The sequence below is a fragment of the Camellia sinensis genome, chromosome 5 (genome assembly GCF_055761805.1).
Source record: "Camellia sinensis isolate YWXY chromosome 5, ASM5576180v1, whole genome shotgun sequence".
Lineage (NCBI taxonomy): Eukaryota > Viridiplantae > Streptophyta > Magnoliopsida > Ericales > Theaceae > Camellia > Camellia sinensis.
Window position 1 is genome coordinate 148,000,112 of NC_138965.1, and position 24,189 is coordinate 148,024,300.

The following is a 24,189-nucleotide window of genomic DNA, read 5'->3' on the forward strand; positions in this document are numbered from 1 at the left end:
AAATACAGTTTTATTTATTTATTTGTCATTTTGTTCTTCAAAGCAAGGTCTTCAAAAAGTTACTTTTACTACAACATCCCCATTGCTTCTAACCGTACGATGATTCAGCCCCAAAAACCAACGATCCAGATCAAACACCACCTTGTTTGCGGTTCCACATGACCGTACCTAATCAAAACCTTCCTCCGCCTCCATGTCCTGTTCTCCCGCATAAGACGCCCCCGTCTCTCTCTCTCTCTCTCATGCATTCTCATCTTCTCTCTCTTTACAGGATTTTCACGTTCTCTCTTCAACTTTCTCGGCAATTTGCTTTCATTTTCTCTCTTTTTCCGATCTTTTTCTCTGGCTATCTCCATAGTTTCCGTGTCCCTAAACATCGCTAATTGCTGAAGAACTCGAAAACAGAGATCAACTCCGAACTATCTGTTTGAATTCAATCATTTTGCCCATTTTTTGAAAACTGTTGGTTGATTTCGACAATGCCTTGTTTCATTTCCCTTGGAAATGCATTTGTGAGTATTTTTATTACGTTTTGCATCGAAGTTACCTTCTGTTTTGCTGAGAAAAGAAAAAAAAAATGAAAAGAAAAATTTTAGTAAATCTTATTTTTACTTTACTCTATTATTTTGTCCTCTGATGCTATTTTAGTTTGTTTACAGAAAGAAAAAATAAAAAAATAAAAAAAAATGCAATATCACGTAAATTCTGTTACATTAGTTATTTTCCATGCATTTTCCGAGAAACCAAACAAAGCATTTTTGCAATTACGCTTCGTGAAGAAATGATCTTATTTTTTGCTCAATTGTTTTCAGAATCGTAGTTATTTAATATTGTTTGATGCAGAGTTGGCGGCTTTCTAATGTGGATTCTACAATCTGGAGGGAATTTTTTGGGGCTGAGAATGAAAAGTAGGTCAGATTATAGTTAATTGCTTTGTGTGGTGGATTTAGAAAGTTGTAACAATGGCTTTCGAATTGAGTTCAGTATTGTCAAGGTTGGGGATGGTATCAACTTCGAACCATGCTTCGGTTGTGTCAATGAATTTATTTGTGGCGCTTCTTTGCGCGTGTATTGTGATCGGTCATTTGCTCGAGGAGAGCCGATGGATGAATGAGTCCACCACTGCCCTTGTCCTTGTGAGTCTTTATCCTCGTTATCCTCCTTTTCATTGTTAAGAACAAAAGCTATCGCGAAAACAAAAGAAATCATATTTTGAATCCAATTATCCAACCTTGAATGTTGCTTGGTGTTTGAATTTTAGGATTTTTTTTTGGCTGCATCTAATTACTTGTGCTATTTTCTAAGCTTACTTTCATATTAGTGAACTTTTATAACTTTGAGTCAAAATATGTTATTAGACTATCCTAAAAATTGTTTTTAAAAAAAATATTGAAAAAAGTTCATAAAGGAAAAGTAGGATTTTTTTTTTGGGATAAAGTTTGGGTTATTTTGGTGTTTAGTGAAATTTTTTTGAAATCTTTTAAATTTTTCAGTCAATCCAGTTTAGACAAACTTAAAAAGTCAAATATTTTGACATAATTTTTAAAAAGTTGAAAATAAGCCTCAGGGCCGGCCTGAGATTTAGGGGGTCCAAGGCAAACTTTGGAAATGGAATCCCTCTTACATTGAAAAAAAAAGAAGTTGATAAATAAAATGATAAGTTACAATAACTTTTTTATTTTTTTTGTAGCCACAAAAAAATTACTTGCACGTATAATTATTAAAATTATAAACAAAAATTTACTTTCATATATTAAGATAGGAAGTAATCATTACAAATACTCAAAAAAAAAAAAAATCTAGCCTTGTTGCTTTATAGTTTAGCAATATCCAGTTTACAATTAAATCACGATCAGTTCAATTTGGTCTATAGTATTTGAGCTTTTATATATATATATATATATATATTTAAAATACAAAATTATATTTGAGGGCCCTTATTTTCAACCTAAATTTGGGGTCCAAGGCGCAGTCCTCTTTTGCCTGCCCTCGGGCCAGGCCTGATAAGCCCAAAAGAGAAAAAAAAAATAGAGTTTATGAGGCCATTGAATAATAAAAAATTCAAGAAATGGGAATTAAATGGTGTTGCAACTTATTGTATAGCTAAAAAAAGGAATTATATGTGAAGCTAAATTCTTGATTATATCTACCAGCATTCATACGTTTGTTCTTTCAAAATATTCAATAATGTAATTTGTAATGTGGTTGGTGACAGGGTCTGTGTACCGGGTCTGTGATTTTGCTTACAAGTGGGGGAAGAAGCTCGCATGTTTTAGTCTTCAGTGAAGATCTTTTCTTCATATATCTTCTTCCACCTATTATATTCAATGCCGGGTAAATTGTGTTGCTTTCAAACTTTGCTGTTTACTGAGATCTTTGTAATAGTTTATATACCTGTAACCTGATTATAGATTATTGAGTGTGCTTCTCATTATGCTTGTAAGTTGTACCTAGTTAGAAGTGTGTTTCTACTTCTGGTTTTGTGGTTGTCATTGATTTAAATTTCTCACTTACATTGCTTCTTTCGTCATTTAGAGTTGTTATGTTTACCATTACACTGGCTTAAAAGAGTTTCATTTTTTATTTTTTTTTTGGTGTTTTATTACATCTTATTCAGTAATATTCTGCCTTTTAGATCATAATTAATTTAATTTTTTTTATTATACAAAATATTCTATTTGAGGTGTGATAATTGATATACTGCTTTCACATATAATTTCCTATAAAAGTTCTTGACTAAGCTTTTATTGTTATTCCATTTAATCCAAGTATATGATTAATAAATGTGGTGCATCTTTTTGTGTAACCAAGCATAATGTTGATGGTATTGTGGCACCCAGGTTTTCTAGACTCTTATTATTGACTCAAAATATGTGTTGGCATTCAGCCTACTAAGAAAACTACATTTTCTCCCTCTTGAGCGGATCACCATCTAAGAGTTAAATTGTTGACTGTTTCTATTTATGCAATGATTTTAGTATGCCATTTGTTACTGGTTGTCTAACATTTCTAATGATGTCCTGATGATGATCACATATTATCAATTATCCAAAAAATTTCTTCACCAATCTTTTAAGCATGATTTTTAATGATTGTGTTGTGTACCAGGTTTCAGGTGAAAAAGAAGCAATTTTTCCGTAACTTCATCACTATTACACTGTTTGGTGCTGTTGGTACAATTATTTCCTGGGTCGTTATATCAGTAGGTATACCTTAAAACCTTATGTATGCTGTAAAATGTTTCCTCAACAGTATGAAATCTCATTTAATTTTCTCTTGTTATGTTTCCAAGGCTGGAACCTTCCCTATGTTGGTAAAGTTTACCTGAAGAAGCAATGATTTTTTTGTAGTTTGTTTACATTCTTTTATACTATATTCTGTTCTTTTGATTCAAAATACTGTTGCTTTTGTGTGCAACTTGGATGATTTCCATTCCCGGGTGTCGACTTGCATTAGGCACGTATATTTTCTCTTCTGGTGGGTTATTCTCAAATGACCACCTTTTCATTCCATTCATTTTTCCATCTGAATGCAAAAGAAATAGCAAAAATTATAAATGACGTGAGATTATTTTTCTTCTAAAAGCTTACGCTTTCAGGACAATTTGTCATCTAACATGGTTTTTGAGTCCAACAGGCTGTTGGTTCAAGTCTCACAAGTCACAATTGTGTTTGTTCCCACATTCCCCATTATATTTGTTATTGTGCGCCCTATATTGAGAGGGATTGTCAAGTATGACACATGTAATGGGGACCATTTTGTACTTTCATATACATGGTGGTGTTATATAAATATGAGAAATTCTATATGTCACAGATTTTTGGTCATTGCGTTGTACCACCTCCTACGTGAATACTCATAATTGGTTTTTTGTTTGCAAATAATCAATAAGGAAATAATGAAGGCATTGCCATATGCCCTAATGACATAAAACAGTAAGAAAAACAAGTGAGATATAACAGTCCTCTATAAATATAAGAGTAGGCTTTCTAAAGGCTGACTCATATGCTTTCCCTCTTGTTTCTTATCTCTTGTCACTCTTTCACAATGTACGTAGCCAGATATTTGGCAAGACATATGGAAGACAGTAGTCACTAACATAGTTCTTGTTTTGAGGACGGAAAAGGGTAGGTTTGATCTCCTGAGCTTGTTTACCTTGTTCTGAATTTACTGCTTTTTGAGATTACTTGCAGTTGAATCTAATTAAATCTTTTTCCCTTGAATTTGTGGTGTATGTTTGAGTTTCCTGTTTGACTTGGTTGTACATAGCTGTAATCAAATGGGTAAATGATGACCTTCTGGGTTATGAGATGTCTATTGGTATCGATTACCAACCAATTAAATTGGTTTGTAGTGAATGGTCATCAGTCTGTTATCTGGTCATATTAGTGACTCTCTTGTGCTTGACTCAGGTGTCACACAGGTCTTTAAAAGAATGGAGATTGGCTCTCTAGATATTGGTGATTACTTAGGTATCATCTTTTTCACTCACGTTTGCTTCGCTGTTGTTTTCTTACCTTTTTGGAAGCTGACCTGTTTTTGCTGCACTATTTCAGCAATCGGTGCGATATTTTCTGCAACAGACTCTGTTTGCACATTACAGGTAAAGAATATATCAAAGTTAAAGCAGTGTTTTGTATATTGAAGGTACCAAAGACTTAGAAAACTAAAATTATTTGATGGTGCAGGTGCTTGATCAGGATGAGACACCGCTACTCTACAGTCTGGTTTTTGGGGAAGGTGTCGTAAATGATGCTACATCAGTGGTGCTTTTCAATGCAATACAAAGTTTTGACGTTACAAATTTTGATCCCACAATTGCCCTTCAATTTCTTGGCAATTTCTCGTATTTATTTGTTGCAAGCACTTTGCTGGGAGTGCTAGTATGTCTCTCTCTCTCTCTCTCTCTCTCTCTCATTTGTTACATGCAAATGATAGAGCAAGAATGTGGCTATGATATGACACATATTCCTTTTCCCTTGCAGACTGGGCTGCTTAGTGCCTATATCATCAAAAAGCTGTATTTTGGCAGGTATTTGTTGTTTTTACTATGATAGAATGATAGTAACTTCTGATTGTCACATATTGTGTATCGCATTATTAGGAATTAACCTACACAATTGGTTAAGAAAACTGGACTACCTGCCAGTTTAGAAAGCTCCCCTCTTCACGTATGGGGTCATATCTTGAGGACATAGGGGATTGTTTTCTGTCCTACCAGTTAATTGCTTCATGATCACTATTTAATTTTTCCATTCTGATGGATAATTATTACAGTTACCGAAATATCACACTTTTTCTTTTTTCTTTTTTTCTTTTTTTTTTTTATAAAATATATATATATATTGACACTTTTTTTTGCAAGTTTTTCCCCAAATGTTTTAGTTACAGAAATCTACCTAGATAATTATCCATAGAAGACTTAAAAGTTTAGATGAGGGAGAATATAAAACTCTGTACACGCCCTAAATCTTCATCATTGATTCTTCACCAGATATACTATATGCAGATCGCACAAGTAACCATTAGATCATCACTAGAACAAATCAAAAAAATTGTAACCCTGAAATTTTGTTGAAATATTGTGTTTGACTTGATTACGTTTGGTTTTTCATTATTTATATGAGTCATAAAAAAATATTTGTTGGGAAGAATATGAATGTAATATACTAATATGGCATTATGTTGAATCTGACAAAAACCAGGCACTCAACCGATCGTGAGGTAGCTCTTATGATTCTCATGGCTTATCTTTCATATATGATGGCCGAAGTAAGATTCTACTTAATACCATTGTAATTTTCCCTTGAGGCCCTTCTTTTCTTTTGCCTTATGTTCTTCACAATTTTTGTTGCAGCTATTCTATTTGAGCGGGATTCTAACTGTATTTTTCTGTGGGATTGTTATGTCCCATTACACCTGGCACAACGTGACAGAGAGTTCAAGGATCACAACAAAGTACATTCCTCTTAAAATATCATCTCAAGCCATCGGAACCTATTTTGATCATATTATTGTTCTCAATGCTCTATTAACTAATGCTTTAGTTCTTTCTACAAATCATTTCAGGCATGCTTTTGCGACTTTGTCTTTTGTTGCCGAGATTTTTATTTTTCTTTATGTTGGAATGGATGCTTTGGACATTGAGAAGTGGAGGTTTGTTAATGACAGGTATGTCAAATATACATCTAGAAGAGAAGCCCGATTCTGTAGATTGTTTAATGATGAATTTGATTTATTATTTACTAAAATTTAGAATTTCATCCATTTGGAGGATTAGTTTATTACCCATGTCACCAATGATGAAGGTAGGGGAGCAGCAAGTGGGGTCATGGCCCGCCCTATGTTTTTTTAAAATTATTCTATTACCCCTCTAATTTATAAGTACTTTTACAATGTACATAAATGCTCCCTCTAAATTTTTTAAAATTCTTTTATTGTCCTTAAATATTGTTATAATATATCTGACATGACCCTATACTATTTCACATATTACCTAATAGCATCAATTCTATTAATTTGTTATGTATATGTCATTTGTTATTTGTTTCGATAACAAAAATTATAGAGGTAGATTTGTTTATTTATATAAATTACATTATCAATAGAATGACTTAAGATGACAAGAGAAAGGCTTCTTTTTTTAAAATGACAATCTAATTATACACTAAGAACCTAATTATATTATATAGCCTAAAATTTGTATAAAATAATTGCGATAACTATTAAGAAAAGACTGGCATGAATTTAATGATTTTTTTTACTAATAAAGCTTATGTAAGGAATTATAATTTTTAAAAAGAGAATTTATTTATTTTTTCATACACTTAACTCTGTTAGCTTTTGATAAAACTCTCTTTAGAATGAACTATATTTTGTATTGAATTTTTATCACTTGTTGATTCATATATATTGCCCATAGGCTTACATCCTTTTATATAGAGAAGGTTATACATAAGTTCAATGAATAAGATCCATCAACCTAAACAACCTTGTAATTAATTAGGTACATGAATATAATCTAGACAATGTACTTAATAAATATAAAATACATGAATACAAAGAATGTATGAACTCAATGTATCAAATGCATGCAATGTATCCAATGTATCTAATGCAAATATGGCATTAATTTTAACACTCGCCTTTAATGCCATATTGTGTGACATCCAACATTTCTCTAAAAAATTCAAATTTGTCCCTTGGTAAAGCTTTGGTGAAGATGTCCGCAACTTGATCTTCAGTCTTGCAATACTTGATTTGAATCTCATCATCTTCCACAGCTTCTCTAATAAAATGATGTTTGATAGCAATGTGTTTGGTACGAGAATGGTAGACAGGATTCTTTGCCATAGCAATAGCAGACTTATTATCACACATAATTGGAGTAGCTTCACCTTGTTTCTCACCAAAATCATCCAAAATTCTTCTTAGCCAAATTGCTTGTGTAGTTGCCAATGATGCTGAAATATATTCGGCTTCAGCAGATGATTGTGCCACAGTTTGTTGTTTCTTGGATAACCATGAAATTACACCCGATCCAAGAGAAAATGCATACCCAGAAGTGCTTCTCATATCATCAACACATCCGGCCCAATCACTATCACAAAATCCAATTAACTTTGCATTAAGAAATTTCTCATAAAAAATTCCATAATCAAGTGTACCTTAAATGTATCTAAACACTCTTTTTGTAACCCCAAAATGAATTTGGCTTGGACTGTGCATGAACCGAGACAATAAACTTGTAGCATACATGATGTCCGGTCTTGTAGCAGTTAAGTACAACAAACTTCCAACCAAACTTCTATGACAAGATGCTTCAGCTTCTTTGCTTCCATCTTCCTTTGACAACTTTTCATTCACAATCAAGGGAGTAGCAACTGGTTTGCAATTCTTCATTTTAAATTTCTCAAGAAGTGTTTGAGCATACTTCTTTTGGCAAATAAAAGCACCACCATTGTTTTGGTGGATTTCAATGCCTAAAAAATGATGCAATAGCCCCAAATCACTCATTTCATATTTCTTCATCATCTCCCTTTTAAAATCTCCAATCAAGTTTTCATCATTACCGGTAAAAACCAAATCATCAACATAAAGTGAAACAATGAGAATACCGGTTGTACCTTGCCTCTTGATGTACAAAGTTGGCTCACTTTCGCTTCTTTGAAAACCCTTTTCATTGAAGTAAGCATCAATTTCACTATACCATGCTCGGGGTGCTTGCTTTAGGCCATACAAAGCCTTCTTCAACTTGTACACTTTATCTTCTTTGCTTTTGACAACAAAGCCTTGAGGTTGATCAACATACACTTCTTCTTCTAATTTCTCATTCAAAAATGCTGACTTTACATCAAGTTGGTGCAAGAACCAACCCTTTTGAGCCGCCAAAGCAATGATAGCTCTAATTGTATCAAGTCGAGCCACAGGAGCAAAAGTTTCTTGGAAATCAATTCCAGGTTGTTGTGAATACCCTTTTGCCACAAGTCTTGCTTTTTTCTTTTGAATAGAGCCATCCGGATTGAACTTTGTTTTGAAAATCCACTTCACACCAATTATTTCTTTTTCTTTCGATTTCTCCACTAACTCCCAAGTCTTGTTCTTCTCAATCACATGAATTTCATATTCCATTGCTTTCTTCCATGCTTCATCTTTAATTGCCTCTTCAAAATTTTCAGGTTCAACAATGCATAAATTGCATCTTGCATACGCATCACTAAGACTCCTAATATTTCTTGGAGTTGAACTTGGAGATGAAGAACTTGAACTTGAACTTGAACTTGAACTTGGAGAAGATTGTGAACTAGCAATTGGTGACAATCTTTGTGGAGATTCAAGAGTTACAACATCTTCAACTTGTAGACTTTCCGATTCTTCATTGAAAGCAATGCTTTGATCTTGGACTTTCTTTTCCTTCCAATCAAAAGACGCCTTCTCATCAAAGAGAACATCTCTACAAATAATCACCTTCTTTTGATCCAAACTAAAGAGTCTATAGCCTTTGAATTTTGAGCTATAACCCACAAAGATGCATTTCTTACTATTTTCATCAAGCTTGTGCCTCACTTCTTTTGGAACATGAGCATAACAAATGGAACCAAACACCTTCTAGTGATTCACCGATGGTTTCCTTCCACTCCAAGCTTCAAATGGAGTTTTGTCCTTAAGAGCTTTTGTAGGACATTTATTCATCAAGTAAACTGCTGTATACACGGCCTCACCCCAAAAAGTTTTGGGTAGCCCCTTCTCATGTAGCATAGACTTGGACATCTCCTCTATGGTTCTATTTTTTCTTTCCGCCACACCATTTTGTTGTGGAGTGTACCCAACAGTCAATTGCCTTTCCATTCCAATATCTTCACAAAATTTCATAAACTCATTTGAGTTGTATTCTCCGCCTCTATCACTTCTCAATACTTTCATCAAACAACCACTTTGTCTTTCAATAAGATTTTGAAATTTTTTGAAGATAGAGAAAACTTCACTCTTTTATCTCATGAAATACACCCAAGTCATTCTAGTAAAATCATCAACAAAGATAATAAAGTATTTGTTACCTCCATGAGTTGGTGTATCCATAGGTCCGCACACATCGGTATGGACAAGCTCCAATGGTGCTTTAGCTCTCCATGCTTTCTCCTTTGGAAATGACTCCCGGTGATGCTTTCCAAGTGCACAACCTTCACAAATATGTTGCACTTCATGAATGGTTGGCAACCCAAAAACCATATTGTTTTGTTATAGATGCTTCAAGCTTTGAAAATTCAAGTGCCCAAATCTTCTATGCCAAAGCCATGAATTATCAATCACATCCATCTTCAAAGCCGCATTTTTGCTATACCGAAAAATGAGAGGAAAACTTCTATTCTTCTTCATCTTGATTTGTGCTACAACTTGGCTTTTCCCCCCTTTGTCAAAAATTTTGCAAAAATCGTCTTCAAAATGAACAAGATATCCACGCTCCATAAGTTGTCCAACACTTAGCAAATTTTGCTCTAAGTCTGGAACTAAGAGAACATCGGAAATGAATCTTGTACCCATCTTGGTTTCTATAGCAATAGTACCTTTTCCTTTTGTTTGGACTAAGGCACCATTCCCTATTTTTACTTGAGGACTGGAGGAAGCATCCATTTTTACAAAAATGCTTTCATCTCCTGTCATGTGATTGCTACATCCGCTATCAAGAAACCATACATCCTTGGTTGATCCGATGCCTTGCGACAAGCATAGAACATGTGCCCTTCACTTTCTTACTCCTCAGAAAAATTAGCTTGTTGAGTGCTCTTGACTAGGCAATCCTTCTTGACATGCCCAAATTTGTTGCAATTGTAACATTTTGGCTTTCCTCGAAACCAACAATCTTTATCAACATGATTGCTTCGGTTGCAAATTCCACACTTTTGTTGAGTGGACTCTTCATTTTCCTTTCTTTGAAAATTAGACCTTCCTCTTCCTCTTCCTCTTGCATTTCTTACTCTTCCAATTGCATTTCTTCCTCCTCCTCTTCCTCTTCCTCTTCCTTGGAAATTAGAGGTACTAACATTGAGCTTGGATTGAAAGGCACTTTCAATTGACTTTTCAGATTGCCTACTCAACCTTTGCTCAAATGCTTTAACTGAACCCATCAATTCTTCAATACTCAAATCAGCATGATCTTTAGTTTCTTCAATGACAGCAACAATGGGATTGCATTTCTCCGGCAAACTTATCAAAATTTTCTCAACAACTCTTTGATTAGTAATATTATCCCCATAAATTTTCATTTGGTTTACAAGTTCCATAACCCTAGAAAAATAATCCTTCAACAATTCCATATCCTTCATCTTTAAATTTTCAAAATCTCTTTTCAATGACTGAAGTTTGATGGTTCTTACCTTCAAGTTGCCTCTATACTCTTTCTGAAGAATATCCCATGCCTCCTTCGCTTTTGTTGCATTGATAATTCTTGGAAAGATTGCTTCTGAAACTCCTTGTTGAATAAAAGAGAGAGCCTTTGAATCCTTCTTCCTTTGCTCTTTTAATTGGTTCTTTTGGGGATTTGTCAAAGCTTCTTCATCTTCAGGTTCCTCGAACCCATTCTCGACAAGATCCGAAAGCTCCGTATAGACAAAAATAGTTCTCATTTTCACATACCAAAAATCAAAATTTTCACCATTAAAGATAGGAGTGGATACATTTTGGTTGATGGGATTCGCCATGGACGTCGGTTTGTTCTTCTTCAGGGCTTGTTTTCCCATATCCGATCTCTACGCCCAGCTTGCTCTTGACCCAACCAAAGCTCTGATACCACTTATGTTAGCTTTTGATAAAACTCTCTTTAGAATGAACTATATTTTGTATTGAATTTTTATCACTTATTGATTCATATATGTTGCCCATAGGCTTACATCCTTTTATATAGAGAAGGTTATACATAAGTTCAATGAATAAGATTCATGAACCTAAACAACCTTGTAATTAATTAGGTACATGAATATAATCTAGACAATGTACTTAATAAATATAAAATACATGAATATAAAAATACATGAATACAAAGAATGTATGAACTCAATGTATCCAATGCATGCAATGTATCCAATGTATCTAATGTAAATATGACATTAATTTTAACAAACTCGGCTCCCTCTAAGCAGAACTTTTGTGTTCGTCTGTGGATGTTGTTAGTGTTCACTGTTCTCACATGTGGGTTTACTTCTGTTTTTCACAGTCCCGGAATATCAGTTGCAGTGAGTTCAATCCTGCTATGCCTAATTTTGGCTGGAAGAGCAGCTTTTGTGTTTCCACTATCTTTCTTATCTAATCTAGCCAAGAAAAATCCAAATGAAAAAATTGAGTTCAAGCAGCAAGTACGCGTCTTCTTATTAAAGTTTTATCTTATTTTTTAAGTGCTTGTTAATTTGTTATTGTAACAATAATTTTTGTTTTTTCAGGTTACAATATGGTGGGCCGGTCTTATGAGGGGAGCAGTGTCTATGGCACTTGCTTATAATAAGGTAAAGATGAGGACAATATTCATACAAATACAACGATGTTGTCTGGTTGTGTTTTCATTTTCTCAATTTTTTGTGTTTTGATTTTATTGTGTTTTCAGAAACAAAGACAATGGAAAGTGGTGTTTTTTGACGTAGTCTGGTTGTTGGTGGCCACCAGCAACCACCTGTAGCCACCACTTCCTGTCGGCTAGCATCTCTAGCCATCACCTTTGCCCATCAACCACAACCTCTGACCACCCCTCACTTGTTTTCAAATATGTTTTGAATCATGTGTACCCAACATTTCTCCCCCTTCCCCCCACCCCCACAAACATAAATATGTTTAATGTTTTTTTGTAAGCAAAAAAACAATAAATTGTAAACATTAGGAAACAGGACCTAAAAGTTGGGTAGCTTTAGAAATTTTCCCAAATAAAAAATAGAGAACAGAAAATGAAAACACAACAAAACTTTTTTTTTTTTTTTTGGAAGGAATTACCATTAACTTTGGTATAATGTGTAGTTCACTAGCTTGGGTCATACTCACTTGCGAGGAAATGCAATTATGATAACAAGCACCATCACCGTCGTTCTTTTTAGCACGGTGGTAAGCTTTTTCACCTCTGCCCATGACAATCTTCTTTTAATTTTTCCTTTTTCCTTCTATTATGAAAGTTATGTAACGGTTCCCTGGTTTGTTTAGGTGTTTGGTTTATTGACCAAACCTCTTGTAAGGTTATTGCTGCCCCCAAAACGGTTGTGCAGCACCGTATCATCAGATCTCGGAACTCCAAAGTCATCCACAATGCCACTTCTCGAAGGCAGACAAGATTCCGAAGTTGATCTGGACGGCACTGGTATCCCCCGTCCAAACAGCCTACGGTTATTTTTAAGCACCCCAACTCACACCATCCACCGTCTCTGGCGTAAGTTTGATGATACGTTCATGCGTCCCGTGTTTGGTGGGCGGGGTTTCGTTCCCTACGTGCCCTGTTCACCGACGGAACGGAATGAACCAGGTGCTGACCAATGAAAATGAGAGGGGAAGGGAAGACAGTATGTTCAATACAAAACGAGATTTATTAGCAACATGAGACTGGAGTCCACACGTCATCATGATGTGGGCTCGACTCCCACTGTGAGTAGGAAAATGCAGTAGAACAAAATGGTGTATGTAATATTATTCGTATATAATATATTAGCCCGGCATGGGATGTTTTGTTCTGCCGCGATTATCATCTGCTGTGTATATCTGCAGCTTGAAGTCTCTCACACAGTAGGAATTGCAAACATTTTCTTTTCTGTTTTAGATTTAAGATGAAAAATCTTGCTTTTCTTTTTTTTTTTTTCTTCTGTAAATGTATTTTTGGTATTGATTTTTGGTTTCTGCTGTAGGGTTTTGTGTATCAAAATCGAGAATTTTTCCGTAATGGAATGACAATTTAACAGCATATATATTGATTACAACAGTGGATGATGCGTTAGGGGGACTCTTGAAATTTGAAAGATAACCTTAAATTCCTAAATAATTTGTACTATTTTCTATTGGATTCATGATTTTTTTTTTTTTTTTGGTATATAGTCCACTCCAAAAAAGAAAAGAAAAAAAAACCCAATATATTATCTCTCGTCATTATTTTTTTTTTGTTCTTTCTAAATTTGGTCTTTTTTGGGCTTTCTTGTTTGAAAATATTTGGCTGTGTTTGGTACAGCGTTCCAATTACAATTACACCGCTCTTCACGTGAACAAGGTGTTTGGATAAGGTTTTCAAAAATTAATTCCACCACATATTTCAAAATATATTTCTATTTTACGTTTGGCAGAGCTCATTTCAAAACAAACTTTCAATGCAAAACTCTCACCTTTTCATACAGTTTTTGAATATTTTGAGTCTATGGGACATCCCCAAGACATCTCCCAGGACATCCCCCAGATGTCCAGCCGGTTCAGCACTACAGTGGTTTTTTTTTTTTTTTTTTTTTTTTGTAACTCTTTCATACATACATACATGTGTTTGTGCTATTGTAGACTAATTTTCTGTTGAAAGCGAATAAAAAAATTTGAATAAAATTGAATTGTGTGTGGTAAACTGTGTAGATGCTAACAAAATAATATTCTAATTTTTGTTTGACTCTCACATACATAATACCTGATAATTTTTTTGGCCATTTATTTGAAAATAACAATACAATAATAGCAAATAATTTGTGACAGTAATTATTAAAAATATTTTAACTGAAAAATATTTTAAAAAAATTCGAACCAAATATACAATCAAAAGTTATTTTAAATCAGTAATTGAATATTTATTTTGAAAAAAAAATTATTGCCTTACTAATATTTTCAATTAAAAAAATTGTCTGATGTTATTTTCTGTTAATAATTAATTTTTTTAATTGAATTTTAAAAAGAGTTTGCTTATTTATCAGAATTTTCAATAGAGTTTTGAGTAGTATTTTTGGTTACGAGTTATAACAAATTGAATTAAGTTTTGAAAACTCTTTCCAAAACTCATAACCAAACAAATTTTCTTATTTCACATGTCACATCAAACATTAAAAACTCAATTCAACACTCAACCAAAACTCAATTTAAAATTCTTTTCAAAACTCATAACCAAACAAATTTTCTACACTCAAATCATAATTTCAAAACTCACAAACTCAAAATACAAATCTATTCTCAAATCATATTTAGAAAATTCTACCAAACGCTACCTAAAGTTGCCTAAGGGATGCTGGTAAGTTGTGGAGAGAATGTTGCATTTTTTTTTGGTTTTATTATGCTTTATGATACAAAAAATATTATGAAATTAGGTTTTGCAGGTATGAGCTCCAGATGCAATATGGATCAATTGGCTGGGATGTAGGTGCGACTCTTGGATATGCATAGGTTGCACGGAATAAGCGAGCGATTGCTTCCATTGGTGATGGTAGCTTCCAGGTAATTATGCATACATTTCAATCTTCAGTGTATATAATATAGTCTTGATTTTTATAAATTCTCCTAATCTTATGAATACTGTATTGGATATACTTCCTACGTTGATATTTGTATAGCTTCATCATATGTCACATAGCATGCACAATATGAAGGATTATAAACTTAAGGGATTGCAGTAATGGGATTCACTGTTCTGAATTTGTCCTTGTTAACACTTATTTTGGTGAATGCTTGGCGGGTGACAACACAAGATGTGTCAACAATGCTGAGATGTAAACAGAGGACCATCATCTTCATTTAGTGACGAATTTTATTTTCTTCACTAGTTTTCGTCACCATAGGTTACTTTTGTTGTAGTGTCTCGAAAGAGCTAATTTCGTCACTATAGATATTTGTGACGAAATATTTTCGTCACAAGTTTCGTCATTGAATGTTTGTCACTAAAAACCATCGTGACGAAAAATAATTTCGTCACCAATGAAATTAGTTCAGTGACGAAATTTTTTGTCACCAATAAAACAAGATTTTGTCGCCAAAAATTCTCATTTTCGTCACCAAATAATTATTCAGTACCATATTTATAATTTTAGTTGACGAATAAATTTGTCACAAATGTTGATCATTGATGAGGAAATAATTTCGTCACGGTAAGATGTAAAGGTGACGAAATTTTTCGTCTCCAAAAGTCATACATGGGTGACGAAATATATTTCCTCTCAAATATATTTATATACATGAGGAAATACATTTCGTCACCAAACAACAAAATCAATGAAAACTTTCATATATGCGTTGCAATAAATTTTGTCACAAAAAATGTTTATTAATGACGAATAATCACTTTGTCATAATAACAAATACAAATGACGAAACAAATTCGTCACTAAACCTGTTCCATATTTTATATTTTAATTTTAATTATTATTTCACAAATATCCCTGCTCATATCCCAATAGCCTTTTAATTGTACTAAGAAATCCATTAGCTATTATACATCACTCCACAAAAAAATTCAGTAAACAATTTATATTATAAATCAAAATATATCCATCAAACAACTTTAATAATATAAACCATTAAGTGTAACAAAAAAACCATCAAAGCAAATCCCAAAATGAACTAACGTGGAATCCACAAAAAAAAATCAACACTCAATCTTGATTTGCAACTACAACTAAGTATTCGTTCAGGAAACAAAATTCAACAGTTGATCTTCATTTGCTAGTAAACTTCCGAACGTCATTAAAAACCAATCTGCAAAGAAAATAAACAAAGAAAACATTAATATATTATCAATTACATCTAAACTCATATATAAATAATTTTATTTTATAAACCAATTTAGTAGAAATGCATCTAACAAACCAAAACTTCAAAGAGTTGAGGTGATCCTTGATGATAAAACAACACGGATAACATAAGATGCCAAAAGATTGCAGAAATACTATATATCACTATCACTAATGGAAGAATATATATATATATATATATAATAGCTCCAAAATATAACGTAGCATTGAGGTACATTTGATTCACGACAATGGGCCGATGACTTCTTCAATAAGGTAAATTTGATTAGTGGAATTCAACACAAGAACCTTGTAAGACCTTTGGGTTGTACCATTGAAGCCCCTCAATGCCTTCTTGTTTATGAATTTGTACCCAACAAAAGCCTTGATCAAATCGTCTTTGGTAAGGAATCATTGTGATTTTTTATTTTTTATTTATAAACATGCTCATGATTTTTTTGACTCTTTAGTTTTAGAGTGCTATCCTAGCATTATCACATAATAAAGCCAATATATATATATATATATATATTTTTATGACCGATGTCCGGATTAGTTTACACGCACCTCAAATTAATAGCCAGAAGACAGTTGTCATCTCCATTTAAAAATTGATAATTATTCCAAGACATGAACATGTAGAAAACAAATTGCTCCATTTCTTAAACCACATAAAACAATTTGTCCCTGTAACAAGAGATGAGTTTGTTACATTGAAATCATATAGTGATAGTCAGTTTACCACAGACAAAGGTCATGTAATGATAATAGATAAACAATTATCAAATAAAAAATGTAATGATAATATATAAAAGTACAGTAATGCCATTTATAAATCTTGAGATGAGGTCAATATCTACCAAGGAAAAAGTTTGACTTGATTATGCAAAGCCTGTTAACTGTTGATGTGCAAATTCTGAATTACATATTAGTGCCACATGGAACCTAATGGAATTAAGATTTTAGTCAAGTAAGTTTTATGTCAAGTTTTCTTTAAGTTAATGTGTTGCAAAGTTTGCTGACAGTCGACAGGGTTGTCATTTGTTAAGTTCATCAGGACCTGCCACAAGGAGGATAGTTTAAGTGTTGACAATCATCACATGAATCACAACCACGTCAAACAGATTCTCAATAAAACACATTTTTAGCCACTCCATTGCAGATGCTCTCATCTTTTCTCCAACTTCTATATTTCAATATTCTATTTGACATAAGTAAAACCAATAATATAAAAAATATTAGGAACTGATGGGCAACTTAGTTGAGTCGGTCATTACAAATATAGTTATATTTCCACTGGCTGCCATTTTAAAATTTTACTCCTTTGGGCAATATATTAGAATCTTTTAATATCACCACAAATCCAGATGAAAATTCCTCAAAGCAAACTTCTTGAATCATTCATGAGAAGCCAAATTACAGAGTAATTATCAACATAGTGGTTTGCAAGGGGGATAACACTTACTTCCAGATCAACTGATGTTCTGCTTTATTTGCTGATGCATACACAACCTCAGCATCACCAGGTCACCGCCCAACAAACATCAGGGGAATTATCTGGAACAAACATGAAAAGAAAATTATGGCTCTTGTCCACACAAACGAGAATATATCAATGTTTAATAACAAAAATGCCAATTTTCCTTTTTTTCAATGTCCATTTATGATGCCTAGAGTAACCTTTTGTTTATCTTGTTTTCCTTTCTCTTCCTGATGAAGACCCAATACTGGGTGGTACATTGACCTTGGACTCGGGGTGACCTTTGGGAGGAATCACTTGATGTACATTTAAAATTACATTCACACATCATATACGATTCTGTTGTTATCCACTGAATTCGAAAATGTAACAGAGGAATAAATGGTCTATGAACCAAAGCCTTGTTTGGTTTAGATTTCACCAGACTTCACATCTGCTCTTAAAAGTCTGGGATATGAAAATAATAGCCCCAGAATCTAAGACTTTGCAAAGTTTAATTCAAGGAACTATTGAGAGGAACTCCAATTCAATCTCCAAGCACTTGCTTACTCAGGAATCAGTAGAACAATTTAAATATATATATTGAAAAAACTCACATCAAATGAAAAGGAGAACTAGGATATAGAATATAGATTATGTCCAACATAAGAAGTTAGATAATTTTTTAAGATTTGGCACATTGGGAAAATTTAACACACAGGTTCAACAATTCAGTACCTTTCCAGATGCATTTTCGAATGCTGTTACCATTTCCAAGACTGATGTTCCTTTTCCAGTTCCAAGGTTGTAAACTTCACAACCTGTAGTGACATCAATAATGAAGCAAATATAATGATACCTAGCCACATCATTCAAGAATTTTCATGCCAGCTTTTGCATTCTTGTAACACTAAACAACTTTTAGACTTAACCAACATTACACTTGTGCACACACATAAGTGTGCAACATGCATAGAAAAGCATAATTGAGGCATAGATAAAGTTTCAGGGGTGCCCTAGCCCCCAATATATATTTTTAAAAAATTAAAATAGCCATTCTTGAGTTAGCATTGATCTCAATATTCTTACACTGCTTGGTCACTTGAAGTCTAATAACTAGTTTACCAAAAAAAAAAAAATTCTAATAACTCAATCAAGTCCATAGAACAGTAAATAATAGGGAAAATCTACATCTAAAAGAGTTCAAGGAATGGCGCTCATGCAAAAATGCATTAAAAAATAAATCTACTTTTAATCATATTGATTTTTTTTTTTTTAATAGAGTAGATGACATAAACAGTTATTACTAAGAAGTTTAAAAGTATATAAAACCTTGTTGATCTTTCGCCATCTCAAATGTGTTCCAGTTAAAAAACACGAAGGGTCTTTATATCAACCAAAGCAATTCGTACTCTTGTGGTATTTGACAAAGACATGATTTCAAACACTAAGCACAACATATAAAAATTAAAGCCTACCTAGTAGATTAAATATAGGCTCCATAATTTGCCATATAGATTATCATGAATCTAGGAGAAATAACATATAGATAATCAGAAAGTGTAATGGTGCATATAATATACACAAAAATGCAAAAATTATAATTGTTCGGCACAATGGTACAAAAAAATTTGAACCAAGGAGCTCTCAATGATACAAACAACCAATAAGGCAAGTTAAAATAATTATACTAAGAACTCAATCTTTGCAAGACTGACAAAATGAAACACCAATTCCTGAGCAATGGAATGGTAAACAAGAAAAATAACAGAATAATGAATGCGACTTCAGGACTACAGAACTCATTAGCTTCTTTAATTCTTCCAATAATCACAACTTCTGCAACATGTTAAAATTACCTCTTCCAAAATATTGAAGTATCAAGCACTAAGCAATGCAAACCAAGTAAATCATGTCCAAATATTGGACTGTTGCTTGGTTCTTCTGAAAGCTCCCCAGAGCAAATGACTACCAAATGATAAAGATCTTTTGCCAAAGCCCTATGACAGAAAGGTACTTGATAATGAGTTACTTCAGAAAACTGACATGTGAAAAGCTTCTAAAAGCATCAACAAACTAAATATACTTAGTTTCATCTCATTTAACAACATATGTACGTATGCATTTATTTCTTACAGATATTATTTCCCCAAAAAATAAGATATCCATCAAAGATTTATGAACACACGTATACAAGAAAAATAACCACATAAAAGAAATCTGCAAACAACTTGGACCCATTTCATTCATGATTGCTACAATCATAAAAATCAAGATACATGAGTTAATGAAATGTAACAACTGTATTTCTAACAGGTTTCCATTCAATAAGCTGTCTTGCTTGACATATCTAATCGACTTATTTTCCAAATTTATTCCATATGCACTTGCATCTGTCAGAAATTTCCTCTAACTCTCAATAGATATTATGTAAGACCATTGACAACTTCATACAAGTTATATTGTTGTACAGGCGCAGATAAAATTTTATATTATTTTTTCTTAGGAAGAGAGAGACTAAAAACAAAAATAGTTAAACTTTTTTTTTGGAAAAAAAGAAGAAATTTATTTTAGGTCATAATCATTTATGATTGCATCAAACGTAGACCATTGAATATTAGCTTTTGAGCCTTTTCGAAAGAATTCCTCGTGATTTTTATTTTTGCTTGGCCTGTATAAGACTTTTGTTTGTAGTCCCATTCATGGGATTTGTCTCTACTTCAATATAGTTAGTATTCTTTCCAGGTGTCTTGGCTCAAGCAACAGAAATAACAATGAATCTAATTGGAAATGAAATTACCCATATTATACAGCATAGAACAATAAATGTATATATATATATTCATGAGGAAATAGAGACTAGCTCTCCATAATCATAAGCATCACATAATTAGATAAATATCAAGGATTTTAAAACCACCCAAATTAAGGATAAGCATACCTTGCAAATTGAAGCATTCAAAAGTCGACAAATGATGTGGTTGTCCACTGGTTGATTAGAGAGAGAAAACTAGTGTATATTCTGGCAAATAATACCAGGGTTGTAATCCACAAGGAGACTCATAAAAAGAATACCAAAAAGAATAGAGACTAATGAAGGGGATACAAATGAACCACATTTAGAGTTATTTCCTCTATGGTTCAATCCAGTAATTAACTTACAACTTTTCCAATGGGAAATATGCCAAATTTACTAAATCTACTCCCATCTTTGTCCCAACTGCATAAGATATTAAATCATTGATGTGAAGAATTTGATAGCTCCCGAAATGAATCTTCACTTTTATCCATAAAGCCAGTATCTCCAGGTACCACCCCAGGCATTTGAGGAACCCTTGGTGCAGAAGGAAAGAAACGAGAAGTGCGGTCTTCATAAGTTGAGATGTTGCCAGAGTTATCCTGACTCCCAATAGAGAAAGAGAGACTTCCATTCATATGAGGAAAGCAAAGAGAAACAAATAAAAGCCTTTAACATCAGTGAAATTAAACTGGACAAGCATATTAATGAATACTGATAAAATGTCAACCTAATTTTAATTAAATTAATTTTAAAACTTAGCAAATTACAGTTACAGTTGCAGTAAGATCATTTTTACTTAGAAAAAAAAAAAGAAAAAAAAAGAGGCTTTAGAGTGGTAGGTTTCAAGATCATCAGCCCTTTTTATTTCCTAATTGAATATGTTCAAGCCTTTACATTCAGCTAATATCTAATTCTAGCATCAAATGCTAAACAAATTGACAACCAGCCTCAATAATGCTGAAGCAGAGGACCATCAACCCAGCAACCTTTAATTCAAACCCTCATTCATATCAATTAATAAAGGCGAACCATCAATACCTCTGCCAGCTAACTATTATCGTGTATAACCAATAAGCGGATTGCTCTAGGACTAGTGATCATCACATTCAATTTAAGAGATTAAAAGTAAACCAAACAAATTAAGAGAACCCCAAATGTGAAAGTACCTCAGAAATCCAGAGAATGAAGCAGAAGGTGTTCGCGAAGAGGAGCGCCGGTTCAGAAACATGGGATCCAATGGATTTAGGAGGGAGGGAGAGAGAGAGAGAGGGAAAGAGAAGGTCAGAGGCTAATTCATCAAACCTCGTCGTAGGCACCCAGATTTCACAGCTGCCTTCTCTCGTCGTCGCAGACCCCATCAGTCCGCCGTCAACCTCCGTTCGCCATTGCCCTCTGATTTTGCTCAACCTTCACCGCTCTCTGTTTGACGGGTTAGGGTTCAAGACAATGAGAGAGTGGAAAAGAGGGGTAAACAGCGTTGATTGGTATTTCCTTTGTATGTATCAGAGAAATAATAAATAAATAAAATTAAACATAAAATAAAATTAGGTGGTAAATATTTCCCTCAAAATTTTTTGATCACAGTTATTTAGAAGTTGTGATTAAAAAAATTACATATAATCACACTTATTTAGAAGGTGAGATTAAAATATATATATATATATATAATTGCACTTAATTAAAAAATATCATAAAAAATAAATATTATCACACTTAATCAAATTAAGTGTGATTAAAATATCAATCTAATTTTTTTTATCACACTTCTAATAAAAGTGAGATATTTTCATTTTGTTAAAGTGTAATCTTTAACTGTTTTTGTCGTAGTGATTCCTCATTAATAATTTTTTAATTGTCGAAAAAAAAAATTCTCACCAAAACTTTCAAAATTTTTGGTGAAGAAACTTATTTTTTTTCTCACCTAAAAGTAAGTATTTATTGACGGAAATAAATTTCGTCACCTATTATTTTTCTTTTTTTATTATACGTGACAGTATTTATAATTCCTCATGGATTATTCTTATTTAGTGACGAAATTTGTTTTCTTCACTAATTTTCGTCACCATACCAAAACAGAGAATAAGAGAAAGTGACACTAGAAAAAGAGCAAAGAGAAACCATGTACCAAATCATCGAGCGAAGAAGATGTGACGGTTACCGGCAAGGCTACTACTGGCGGTGGCGATCGGCAAGACTAATAGAGGCAACGATGGCAATCGGCGTAGTGGAGGAGCAAGAGGTAAGAAAAATTAATACCCTATTTTGAGAGAGACAGAGAGAGAGAGAGAGAGAGAGATGATAAACAGAAAAAGGGTAAAAAAAATTAATACCCTTTTTTTTTTATTGCTGCTCAATATATCAAAAAATTTTCACCAAAATTGGTGACAATATTATTTCCTCACCAAAAGATATCAGAAATATTAAAATGTTTTGGTGACGAAAATATATTCATCACAAATAATTTTATAATTAGTGACAAATTTTTTTGTCACCAAAAGTCTCAAAATTTTGGCACCACCCAAAAAAAATAGCGGGAAAATTTTTGGTGACGAAACTAAATTTTTCCTCACTTAAAATGAAGTATTTATTGACGAAAATAAATTTTGTCACCTATCATTTTAATTTTTTTATTATATGTGACAAAATTTATAAATTCCTCACGAATTATTTTCATTTAGTGACGAATTTTATTTTCTTCACTAGTTTTCGTCACCATAGGTTACTTTTGTTGTAGTGTGTTTACCTAAATTTAGTCAATATATTGAATATTTTTTTATCTTTATAACAAGTATTTTTTTTTAGTTAAATCTCACAAAATTAGCACTATTTTTTTATTTAAAAAGAAAAACAAAAAGCTATAACGGCATTTTTAAACGCCACTATAGAATACCAATGGTTATATTTTTAAAATAGAAAAGATCTATCACGGTGTTTTTAAAACGTCGCCAAATGTGGCGTGACGTCATTGTACCGTTATGCAGCACATTTACCGGCGTTTTAAAAAACGCCGCCTATACTAATATAGCGACACTTTTAAAGCGTCATGAAGTTATAGCGACAACCAAATCTTCGGCGTTTGGTACTAAATGCCACAAAAACAATTAGCAACGTTTTTGATAGCTATAGATGCGTTTTTTAAACACTACTAAAAGCTTAATTTCCAGCAATGCTTCCAGTGCCCTTAGTGCATGAGTTGAAGTCATGCTCCATTTAATGCTTTAAGTTAGTATATCAGTTGGACGAGTCCCATTTTAATCATTGCTCTGTTGGATCTAACCTAGACTTCTGGATCTAACATGTGTAGGGTAGAATGCAATATTGATGTTTCTAGTAATGCAAGTGGTGGTAACACACGAGTAAGGATTCTTTCTTATTTTATATTTTAAGGTCTTTTTGTCATTGGGCTTTGTTTGATATGAGGGAACATTAGGAGGAGGAAAGTGGGAAGGATAAAGGAGTATTGTTAGTTTTGTAGAAATTGAAGGGGAAGGAAAAAGGAAAACTTGAAGGTGAGCAAGTCCAGCCTGGCTACCATTTTTCATTTTACCTAGAGGTGGAAGGAGAGGAACAAATGAGAAGATTATCTCTTACTTTTTTGTTTTTCGTCATTCAAAAACCATGCTATAAAATAAACGAACATCCCTAAGCTTCCCCTTTCCTTTCTTTTCCTTAATGCGCAATGAAATAAATGAAGCGGACAGAGACAGTTTCCTCCATTTAGC

At 33.2% G+C, this 24,189-nt stretch overlaps 1 protein-coding gene and 1 long non-coding RNA gene across 3 annotated transcripts; one reads left to right on the forward strand and one right to left on the reverse strand.

The window, feature by feature from the left end:
- Positions 1–233: 233 nt before the first annotated feature.
- Positions 234–13,213, forward strand: LOC145790911 (sodium/hydrogen exchanger 2-like). 2 transcript variants are annotated; one of them, XM_082870019.1, is made up of 15 exons: positions 234–512; positions 844–1,136; positions 2,216–2,334; positions 3,109–3,206; positions 4,413–4,472; positions 4,557–4,603; positions 4,689–4,883; positions 4,986–5,032; positions 5,706–5,772; positions 5,858–5,958; positions 6,070–6,171; positions 11,711–11,849; positions 11,934–11,996; positions 12,499–12,582; positions 12,679–13,213. In XM_082870019.1, the coding sequence occupies exons 2-15, from the start codon at positions 963–965 to the stop codon at positions 13,006–13,008; spliced, it is 1,626 nt and encodes a 541-aa protein (XP_082726145.1). In that variant the 5' UTR covers positions 234–512; positions 844–962; the 3' UTR covers positions 13,009–13,213. The 2 variants fall into 2 exon arrangements, with proteins under 2 accessions (XP_082726145.1, XP_082726144.1); XM_082870018.1 differs by having other exon boundaries at positions 4,689–5,032.
- Positions 13,214–16,044: 2,831 nt separating this feature from the next.
- On the reverse strand, positions 16,045–19,658 carry LOC145790912 (uncharacterized). Its single transcript, XR_014330286.1, has 5 exons — positions 19,527–19,658; positions 18,406–18,488; positions 17,674–17,765; positions 16,776–16,895; positions 16,045–16,173 (listed from the first exon to the last, which is right to left on the reverse strand). It is a non-coding gene; the product is annotated as an uncharacterized LOC145790912 (long non-coding RNA).
- Between the last annotated feature and the right edge of the window lie 4,531 nt (positions 19,659–24,189).